Genomic DNA, 12,075 nt, shown 5'->3' with positions numbered 1-12,075 from the left:
ATACATTCTACATGATAAAAATATTCATATATATAACTTAAATTTTAAAAAACATTTTTTGAGATAACATTTTTGAGATAGGATGTAAACTTGCATTATAATCAAAGAATATTGGCTCCATTAAATAAAAAATTCAACAAAGGAAAAGTGAAAAAAACCACAGTTCGGAAGGAAAATAGGCAAGGACCGTGCCCGACCATCTTAGGAAAAGATGGCTAACTTCTTTCCTATCAAGTAAGTTTTAAAATAGTCACAAAATCATTAAAACTACAGTAACATGTAGTTCCTGCATTTTTGCTGGAATATTTATTCAAAACCAAGTTTGACAACACACTGTATTTGCAGCAAAACTGGTACATTCAGGTATTTTTTTAAACTCCCACAACTTTTGGATTTTTTATGATTTGTATCCTCTGTCCCACACGCTTGCCCTTTCTTGCACAGCTTTGGCAGGCTGACTCTGGCTAGGGGGAACTTGAATCCACAACATTGGCTGCACTGCCTGAGCTTCCTGACTTCCAGGGGTTTTATTTATTTATATCATTTTTATCTGTGGGGCTTTACTCATTTTAGTTTTTGAAAAACTACATAAAACACCATATAAAATGAATCTCTGTTATGTTACAGAAGTCAAGATAAAAATCTACTGTCTATTATTTGTTTCTTACATTTCTTTTTATTATTTTCAAAAGAAGTGGGAACATTTAGTTACAACCTATGCTATGTTACACTAATACTAGGTGGAAATAGCTGTGAATTTAATAAGAACCAAACCAAAATCTGTTATGAAAATTCAGTACTGATTGTACTTTGTTTTATAAAATTGTATGATTCTGATCTGCTATTAAATTTCAGTTACAGAGAAATAGCAAAATATGTCGGTGCCACCTTCCAAGGGAAGATGTGTGATATCAACTATAGTGGTGGTGTTGCTCTGGTATGGTATGTTTTAGTTTACTTGACTAAAATGTGTAGCTAGAATGCATACAGTTAAATATGTCCTTATTTTATTGTATTAATAGATTTTAAAATCTGCATTATGTTAGGAACCTTTGTCTCTGCTACTTACAGAAGTGTTTCCTTTTTTTTTTTTTTTTTTTTTTTTTTTTTTTAAGATTTATTTGAAAGTCATGGTTGCAGAGGCAGAAGCAGAAAGAAAGGTCTTCCATCCACTGGTTCTCTCCCCAGATGGCTGCAATGGCTGGAGCTGGGCCGATCAGAAGCCAGGAGGCAGAAGCAGCTTCTTGGTTTCCCATGTGGGTGCAGGGTTCTAAGGACTTGGGCCATCTTCTGCTACTTTCCCAGGCACATTAGCAGGGAGCTGAATTGGAAGCAGAGCAACCGAGACTTGAACCAGCACCCATATGGGATGCTGACACTGCAAGCGGCAGATTTAACTGCTACGCCACAGCAATGGCCCTATACTGGCAGAAATGTTTAAACCCTAAGAAATCCTCACTGAGCTCAATATATATAAGATTTTACAATTCAACTTAGCCGTTTTAGGAAGTTATTAAGGTAGTGATTGATGTTTATCTTATTGGTCAAAACTCATCAATTTGTCATAGTCTAAACATTTAGTCATTTACTTATTTTAATTTAAAGTTTATATTTTATATAATAATTATGTACCTAACATAATTATGAACCAGGTTAAAATAAAACATTTGAAACCATACATTAAGTGCCTTAAGATGCTTTGTAGGATATAGGTGGAGAATACCAGAGTTAAATGTCCTTATTGACATTATTGACTTTAGCAGAAAATCTTACTGTATTTAAAACTAGTATGTTTTTGTTACAAGTAGTGACATATATATTATACTTCTGTATTATATACATATTATATATATTAACTTGTATATTACAAGTAGTGACTTGTAATGCTGTGATTATTCTGGCAAATAGAACTTGCTTTTTTTTTGCATAATTTGTGTGTGTGTACAGTACCTGCTGGTGTTTCAGAGAGGTAATACATGGTAAGCCTATTTCAATGAACAATGAACAAGTAAAGCCAAGCAAAGATATAAGGGGGATGAATCAATCGAATGAAGCAAAAATTTACCTTTAAAATTCATCAAGTCATCACTTGGGAAATGTGGCTTGTATCTGTGGGCAAGTGACTTACCTAGTCTCAAAAGGCAGAATTTGGTTGACTTAAACAATAACGAGCAACACTAAGAAACCGCAAGATTCTCACATGGAGTGTGACCTCCCCTGTTTACCAATCTTACGGTTTCTTAGTGTTTCTCATAAATTTTTGCTCCACAAAACCACCCCTCGCTGAAAGTTGGAATGTGAAACCACAGCCCAAGCAGTTTTAATTGAATAGAAGCAAGGTCTCATATGATTGACATATGATTTTTAAATTTTAAAATATTTAAATGAATGATAAAAATTGGATCTGCTCGAGGTATATACCAAAATGATTTTATATTATATAATATATATAGTGTAATGATTACCACAATCTAATTAAGACATCTCATTTGTGTGTGTGTGTGTGTGTGTGTGTGGTGAGAGCACTTAAAATCTGTTCTCTTGTCCAAATTCAAATAAGCAGTACAGTATGATCAACTATAGTCATTATAGCATACATTAAATCACCAGAACTTACTCATCTTACAACTGAAGAGTTGTGCCTCTCAACCAATATTTCCCTGATCTCTCAGCACCGGCCACCATAGTTCTACACTTAGCTTGTCTGAGTTTAGCTGTTTAGACTCTACAAATAAGCGAGATCCCACAGTATTTGTCCTTCTGTATTTGGCTTATTTAATTTAGCATAGCAAATGATTTTTGATGTCTGCACCTCTTCGCCCTGAGGCTCATCCACTCAAGTCTCCTTAAACTCACGAGGAACAACACATTAAGGCTGGGTCTTAATGATTTTAATGCATCACGTATTTATCTGTTGACCTCATCTACTTGGATATACGTTCATGAATGGAACTCTTTAGGCTAAGTAGTAAACATCCTCAAGAAAATTTCTCCAAAATAAAACATACTAAGTGACCCATCTACTTTAAGCAGAAGTATTAGTAGTTATAAAGCAGAAATTTCAAACAAAATAAAGTGTATGCTAACATAGAAAAAGACTGGTTGGAAACAGGCATGGAAATTATAATGATCATGCTGAATTTTCAAATACAGGATTGATACATTAATGTATAAATTATGGAATAGGAAAATCAGAATTAAGACCTCTCCCAGAAGACAGCAGAAAAGATTATGGGAAAGACAAAAGAAAAATTAAAAGAAATACATGATTGAAATAGAAATGGCAATGCAATGTCTAGGTATTAGAAGTAATGGAAATAAATATTTAAATGCCCAAGAAAATTGCTAAAAAAAAAAAAAAAAAAAAAAAAAGATAAATTTCACAGCATGACTTACCCAGACACTAACTCCAGCCGCCACCAGGTGAGCAAAGTGCTTATGCTAGGAAGCCCCTAGTGGAGTTTCACCTGGCCACCCAAGTGCTTCAGCATGTGAGGGGAGCTCAGAAGGGTGCGTAGAAAGTCAAAAAGAAGAGCTAAAGCTGCCATGAAACAATGAAATGAAAGTATCTCGTACAAAGAAAACTTGCTATGTTTCCAGGAAGGAAAAAGTAGGATAAGGAAGAAGTTTCTTAGCCAGAAAAGTCAGATTGGATACAAAAAGACTTTATCGTTCATATATAAAAGAAAAGTACTGTGAAGTTATAATTCATGTCTTCAAAAATTTAATTTGAATATGATACAATAAAAATATTTTCCAGCATATGAGATCTCATAAGCTTTGTCAAATACATTACTCACATTGAGAACACATTTATAGAAATCCCTTAAATCCATGAAAATCTATAAAGATTATACAAAGAAGAATGAATAAATTAATTTTGTCTTGATATGAAAAGTAGCTGGAACTAGATTAGGGGGAGGGAAGATAGATCAATATCAAACAAGAACTCGTATTCTGTGCTGATATGGAGAGAATTATGGGGGAGAGCGAAATGTCATGAAACAGGCCATGGGAATTGTCTTCTTAAGAAAAAAGTGATGCTCTTGGCAACCTCTAGAAAGATGTTGAAGCAAATGATAAGTATTGTATCCAACCCTGAAATCCTGTCGTAACCTTTCTTTATTAATGCATGCCTAGTCTCTCAAATGCTCTTTCAATTTCTTTTAACTTCTTATGGGTTCTCTCATTAATTAATGAGTAGAATAAACTGCAGAACGAAGAAGCACCTATTAAAATCTGACTCCTGAAATGAGAGACTAAAAGTTTTTCCAAAACTTAGACACATTTATAAAAATGTAATTACAAAATATAAAATGTAACTATAAAATCTAAAAATATAATGACAAAGGTAATCATGTGTTATACACCTTTATAAAAAGTAATCATTTGTTTCCTCAACAAATACCTACTTGTTTGTCACCTTCTGGTGTTTGGCACACAGGGAGCCTTGATAAATGCTACCTGCTCTATTTGACAGCTATTTTCTTCATCATGTGTAGTGCTCCAGAAGAAATTTGTCTTCTGTGCTATAATTCTTGCCATGACATAATTTTTTCACAACAATCCAGTGTTGGATGGCATTTGATGCAGTAGTTAAGAAAGACAGTCCTTTGGTGGCCTGCGTCCCATATATCAGAGCGCCTGGATTCAAGTCTTGGCTCTGCTTCTGTTCCAGATTCCCACCAATGTAAACCCTGGCAGGCAACTGTGATGGTTCAAGTCCTTGAGCCCCTGCCACCCACATGGGAAACCGGGATGGAGTTCTGGGCTCCTGGCTTCACACTGGCTAGGTGCCATTTTGGGGACTGAACCAACAGATGGGAGATAGTTCTCTCTCTCCCTCCCTGTCTCTCTTGAATATGAAAATAAAGATATTTTAAAGTCTTGGCTCTTACTAAAATTTAATTAAAAATCCAGTGTGAAATATAATTCTGCTTTTGGCTCACTTTTCAAGATTACTTCAAAAAGTTCATAAAAATTAGAATTAAAAGTTTTCTTTATTTTTTTTTGAAAGGCAGGGAGAGAGAGAGAGAGAGAGAGAGAGAGAGAGAGAGAGAAATCTCCCATCTGCTGCTTCATGCTTCATTTCCCAAATTCCTACAACAGCTGGGTCTGTGCCAGGTTAGAGACAGGAGCCAGGAACTCCATCTGGATGTCTCATGTAGATGACAGGGTCTCAGCTACTTCACCCATCACCAGCTGTCTCCCAGAATCTGCGTTAACAGGAACTAGAATCAGGAGGAGAGCCAGGACTCAAACCTATGTACTCCAAATATAGGCTGTGGTTATTCCAAGCAACATTTTTAATCACTACACAAAATGCTCACTCCATAAAAAGTTTGATAAGTTTATTTTGGTCCAAAGCGTTCTTGAAATGCGTGCATTGTTTTTTTAACACCCATTTTCCATGAACTTTTTAAGAGCCTTCATATTTTCACAGCAGACCGTAATAACAATATCTTGTAGGAAATTCTCATATTCCAGCCCAAATCTTTTTCAAACTCAACTGCTATGGAGAGAACCAGGACTCAAACTCATGCACTTCAGTATAGGATGTGGTGTCACAGGCAGCCATGGACAGAATTGTCTCCCCCAAGACACTGGAGACAGCACTTTCCATGTGCACACAGAAAAAAGTTATGGGAGCAGCACATAAAATAGGTAGTCTTCTACAATTTAGAAAGGAACCACCTCACCAGAAACCAACCTTTCTGACGTCTCCACTTTGGACTTACAGAACTGTGAGAAGATAAATTTCTGTTCCTTAAGCCACTAGTCTTTGGGGTCTTATATATAGGCAGCCCAAGATGGCAAATAGAAATGCAAAGCGAGACTGTCACAAATAGAATGTAGAGAAATGGTATCTCAGATATAAAACTGTTTTTTGATCCTATCATGCAATGAAAGGAAGGATCAGAACACATGTAAGTTCTAGTAAGAAGATAGGAAATATAGGAGAAAATGCACTTGAGGGGAAAAATATCTGCTTTTACACAAATGCCTGAAATGAAACTTATTGGATGCTTTATTTCCATCTTGCTAAGCTATAGATAGTAACAGGAAACAGGAGAGAGAGAGAGAGAGAGAGAGAGAGAGAGAGAGAGGAAAATGAACATGGTACACTGATTGGGGTGGGCATTGTGGTGCAGCAGGTTAAGTTGCCACTTGGGATGCCCATATCAGAGTACCTGCTTTGAGTCCCAGCTACTTTGCTTCAGATTCAGCTTCCTGCCTGTGTGCACACTGGGAAGTAGTAGGTGATGGCTCAAATACTTGGGTCACTATCACCCATGTGGCATTCTGGGCTCCTGGCCTTGGCCTTGCCTAGTCCAGGCTGTCAGAGGAATTTGGGCAGAGGATCTCTCTGTCTCTGTCTGTCTGTCTGTCTGTCTCTCTCTCTCTCTGCCTTTAAATTCAATGAAAATAGAAAAACCATCTAAACATTTTCTATAATAATATCACTTTCACAAAAAGAAATGATATAGGTATTTTAGTTTTGAAAAATGTAGTTCAAACAACTGTAGAAAGTCAGCATTTATTTATTTATTTATTTGAAAGGCAGAGTTACACAGAGAGAGATCAGTCTTCCATCCACTGGTTCACTCCCCAAATGGCTGCAATGGCCAGGCTGAAGCAGGAACCAGGAGCTTCCTCCAGGTTTTCCATATGGGTGCCAAGGTCCAAGCACTTGATCCATCTTCTGCTCTTCTCTCAGGTCCGTTAGCAGGCAGCTGGATTGGAAGTGGAGCAACCAGGACTTGAACTGGTACCCATAAGGGATGCCAGCATTGCAGGTGGCAGCTTTACCAGCTATGCCACAGAGCCAGCCATAGCATTCTTTTCTTTTTTAAAAAATTTAAATATTTATTTTGAAAGAGTTACAGAGAGAGGAAGAGAGATCTCCATCCACTGGCTCATTCCCCAGGTGGCCAAAATGGCCAGGGCTGGACCAAGCTGAAGCCAGGAGCTAGGAGCTTCTTCCAGTTTTTTCATGTGGATGCAAGGGCCCAGGCACTTGGACCATCTTCCACTGCTTTCCTAAGCCATGAGCAGGGAGCTGGATCAGAAGTGGAGCAGCTGGGACAAGAGCTGGAGCCCATACGGGATGCCAGTGTCATATACAACACTACCCACTACACCCCACCACTAACCCTGAAGTCGGCATTCTTATTATCAGACAATTATTACCATAATGTAAATAAATTCAGTGGGCTAATGTATGAATTTAAAAACCGTTTATTCATACAGACCTTGGCTATAGCAGTAAAGATACCACTTGTGAGCCTGTACCTGGGTTCAAGTCTCAACCCTGCTCCCAGTTCAACTGTTGTTATATATACATATTGTTAACAAGTTACTAGCACAACTTTTTGTTGGTGTGAAGCTACTAAATGAGTCATCCATTTATATTTTAGTAAAATTTCATTTTCTTTTTTAAAAAATTTTATTTAAGTTATACAAGTTTCATGTATTTTGTACATACAGTTTTAGGGTCATAGTTGATACTTCCTTCCCTCCCACCCATGCTTCAACCCTTCTTCCTGCCCCCTCTCCGATTCCCACTCTTAATTTTTACAGAGATCTACCTTCAGTTTGCTTAATGATCATAAGGTTAACCCTATACTAAGTAAAAGAGTTCAACACATAGTATGAAGAAAACAACACTGTTCCTCAACAGAAGAGACAAGGGCTGTAAACAATCATCAAATCTCAATATGTCCATTTCACTCTAATACATTACATTTTAGGTACTCTACTGGATGCCCCAGATCAGGGAAAGCATATAATATCTGTCTCGTTGGGAATGGCTTATTGCATCCATATTTTTGGATTTTTTAACAGCTGAGTGCTACTCCATAGTGTATGTATGCCGTAATTTATTTATCCAGTTTTCAGTTGCTGGACATCTGGGTTGATTCCATATCTTAGCTATTGTGAATTGACTGCAATGGACATGGGGGCACAGATAACTACCATACGATCCGGCCATCCTACTCCTGGGAATTTAAAACTTGAGTTTCTATTTTTCTTGTATTTGTAATAATACCTATAACAAATTAAGTTAGGTAACATAGATGACATTTCTGTGGATAACAGATGCCTCTATTCCATTTTATTATATACCATTTTATTAATTACTTTGTTCTCCCAGTAAATAAAATGCCTCCCATAATGTGTGCACGTCCATTTGTTTTGTTTCAGCATCCTAAAACCATAAGTCTGGAATCACTTGCAATTATTTTAGCTCAGTTACTGAGCCTTAGTATGGGGATAGCCTATGATGACATTAACAAGTGCAAGTGCCCAGGATCTGTCTGCATAATGAACCCAGAAGCAATGTAAGATGCTTGATTTTTATACTTATGCAGTTTATATTGAGATAATTTTGGTATATTTATTTTAAGAAAGTTTCAGCTGTTAAATAATGGCCAAATATCTATTACAACTGATGACCTCAGACCAAAATCTAAATTCCAGTGACCATGCTTCATTTCTATGTAAATATCGCTTGTTATCAAATGTCACGCCTGGAGTAGATGTGGCCTCGCATGTAAGATGCCTGCACCCACATCAGAGTACCTAGCTTCGACTCCCACTCCCACTTCTGACTCCAACTTTCCACCAGTGAAGACTCTGGGAGGCAGCAGTGTTGGTCCAAGGAAGTGAGCTCCTACCACCAACATGGGAGGTCTAGATTGTGTTCCTGTCTTCTGGCTTCAGCCCCAGCCCGGCTCTGGCCATTTCATGTCTTTGGGGAGTGAATCAGCAGATGGGAGTGCTCTGTTTCTCTCTCTCTTTCCCTCCCTCTCAAATTAAAAAAAAAAAAAAAAAAAAGAAGTCACATTCGCTCTCTCATATGGAAACTACATCTACCACTGAAATCTGTGTGTGAATATATATATATATACACATATGATATAATACTTTTTAAAAATATTTATTTATTTATTTGAAAGAATTACACAGAGAGGAGAGGTAGAGAGAGAGAGAGAGAGAGAGAGAGAGAGAGAGAGGGCTTCCATCTGTTGGTTCACTCCCCAATTGGCTGCAACAGCCGGAGCTATGCTGATCCAAAGCCAGGAGCCAGGAGCTTCTTCTGGGTCTCCCACGTGGGTGCAGGGGCCCCAGGACTTGGGCCATCTTCTACTGCTTTCCCAGGCCACAGCAGAGAGCTGGATTGGAAGAGGAGCAGCCAGGACTAGAACCGGTGTCCATATGGGATGCTGGTGCTTCAGGCCAGGGCGTTAACCCACTGCACCACAGCACTGGCCCTATGATATAATACTTTTAACAAGGAAATGTAACCTGTAAGTACAGAACCCAAACTGGTACTCATTTGATTTGATTGTCCAGAATCCACATTCTAAAATACCATGCTATCTTTTGTGGTGGCCAGGGTTTGGGGGAGAGGCATTAAGAGTTTAGGGAATTTAAAGTTAAGGCATCTAGGAGATGAGTCCACAAAGAAACACAAAGTAAAAGATCAGATATTAGATTCTGGAGTCAGATGATAAGTTTGAATTTGAGATACAGACATCTGAGCTGTCAGATGTGATATTTAAAACTTGAGAGCTGAATAAAATTGTCTATGAATAAATAAAGAAAGAAAGGAAAAGCCTGGTCCCTTTTATTAATATAGGGGTATTCCAACATTTAGAAGTGATAACAGGAAAAGGAAGGACCAAATGAAGCCCTTTTAAGGGAGGGGCTAACACGAGAGCAGTGTCATGAATAAGCACAGTGTAAGAGTTAATGACTGGTACTGCGTAGTTATGCCTATGAAATATTCAATATAAACGCTTGCAAGGTGGACTTTCTGTGCCCATGGAATGAACATCTTGACAGTGGGGAAACTGAGCAGTAGTTTTGTTATGGATTGCAACTACATAGTTTTATTCTGAACATAGGCCATTTATGGAAATACATATATAAAAATTGAAGTTTGATGTGTTTTTAGTCACTCCAGCGGCGTGAAGATCTTTAGTAACTGCAGCATCGAAGATTTTTCACGTTTTATTTCAAAGCAGAAGTCCCAGTGTCTTCAAAATCTGCCACGCTTAGAGCCATTTTACAAGCAGGATGCCGTTTGTGGTAACTCAATAGTGGAAGCAGGAGAAATGTGTGACTGTGGGACAGCAGAGGTTCGTGCTAATTTGAAGGAATATTTGCCACAATTGCATCAGAAATTGTTAGTCTTTGTCGTGTTGTACTTTCCTTGCTTTTCATTTGTCAAATTCACTTTCCTGTGAGGGATATAGGTATCACAACAAACCAATTGCCATTCTATATTGTACAGACTCCGTGATTTGTAAATTACAAGTAATTTGATTTTTCACTCCAGCTTTATTGTATGTATTTATTGTGTACAACTTGATGAATTAATGAATGTATATGTTGCTCAATATTTGCCACCATCAGGGTAAGTAACATATCTGTAAACTCAGTGCCTTCTTTCTAAATTTTCTTGGTGAGAACACTTCGTATCTTGGCAAATTTCAAGAATACACCAAGTATCATTAACTCTAGTGACATTATTGTACCAGGTCTCCAGAACTTCTTCATCCTGCACAACTTGCATAATTCCCACTTAGTGCTCTGAGTGGTCACGCTCCCATTTCTTCCTCCTTCCTGGACCCGATAACGAACGACCTTCTACCCTGTCATATGGGTAGACTTCAAGGTCATTAATCCTATAACTGAGTTGGCCAAGGTTTGCTCTCTTCCACTTAGTGTTTTGCTTCATGGTATTTCTTTTTAACTTAAAAATCTTCTGGCAGTCAGAAAAATAGATGAAAAGCTTTCACTGTGCCCCAAGAAAATATAGGAAACACACTTTAATTCGGGTCAGTATTTAAGTCAGAAATATTTGGAACATATGCAATGAAGCTTGTTTTTGCAAACAGCAGAAATTTTAAATAAAGCTGATGTACCAAAGGAATCTGAGTGAATAGAGATGAAGGTAATGAAATGAGAAATGGAGTGGGGGGGGGGCACTCGCAGTGGGTGCTGGAGGCCAGGAGAATCAAGATGTGAGCAGAGTTCAATCAGTCAATATTTTCTACTGCAGGGGCAAGGTCACAGGTGACTACCCTCCTGATTTAAAAGTGGGTTCTTAGATCGTAATAGGTGATAAATTTTTAAGAAATTCCCCACCATCTTGCTTGCTTTGTCTTGAATACAAACAGCATCTAAATCTCTACTAAATTTTGACAGTAGTGTGTCTTGTCTTAGCTCCATTAAATGTCATCTAATTGAACACTAAACCACTGTGATACAACTTTCTCCTCTAAGATTCCATATAGTTAGCAGTAGCAATGAATTTTACTCGGTGAAATAGCTGTGAAAAGTACTGAAAATTTAGTATTTCCTAGTGAATGTCTTGCTGGAACTCATATTGAGACTACTAAAATTCATGATTTATTTTTATGCAAATTAGTGACATTTTCCCCCAACTAATCCTACCTTAAATCTTGGGAATGAAGAAAAGCATGTGTGTCTGAACGCACTATCTATCCAGGCTTCTCCCTCCTTCCCTATCATAGTTCTATGACTATGATCACAGAACTTTTTAAAGCACCTTCACCTGACATAGAAGAATTATAGTATAAAATGGGGCAAAATAAAATATGAGCAAGTGATGTAAAGATGATCATTTCAATCTCCTTCAGAAATAATATCATATCTAGCCCTTCAGTAGAGAATTAAAGAAGCCTACAATATCCCATAAAATGTTGAGGTTTATAGTAGATTCAGAAGGATCAAGAAAGAGCAAGTCACTGCAATGAAATATTTAAAACATCATTTCTGTCTATTCCACATCATGTATTTAAGCATTTATTTGTCTGCAAGAACCAGAAATCTTCTCAATGTCTTAGCAATATTGAATTCCAGGGCTTCAGGGAATCCTATTACTGACACAGCCAGATCTCTAGGAATAGAGAAAACACTTCAAGAAGTGTCACTTGGAAGGCAGTCAGTTAATGTATGGTAAGTATGTAAGTGGCTCTGTTTTTCTGTTTGCTAGCACGTGAGTTAGGCATCTATAATTAATATGTTTCCATCTGTGAAATG

The 12,075-nt window shown here is 37.6% G+C and overlaps 1 protein-coding gene across 2 annotated transcripts in view; it reads left to right on the top strand.

The window, feature by feature from the left end:
* Positions 1-12,075, top strand: part of ADAM2 (ADAM metallopeptidase domain 2) — a 70,240-nt gene that overhangs the window by 30,235 nt on the left and 27,930 nt on the right. For both annotated transcript variants that reach the window (XM_051828834.2, NM_001082677.1), the window contains 3 exon segments: positions 856-937; positions 8,206-8,342; positions 9,962-10,145. In XM_051828834.2, the coding sequence (XP_051684794.1) occupies positions 856-937; positions 8,206-8,342; positions 9,962-10,145 (403 nt within the window).

Source organism: Oryctolagus cuniculus, chromosome 2 (assembly GCF_964237555.1).
Source record: "Oryctolagus cuniculus chromosome 2, mOryCun1.1, whole genome shotgun sequence".
Classification (NCBI taxonomy): Eukaryota; Metazoa; Chordata; class Mammalia; order Lagomorpha; family Leporidae; genus Oryctolagus; species Oryctolagus cuniculus.
This window is presented reverse-complemented; position numbering and strand designations above follow the sequence as displayed.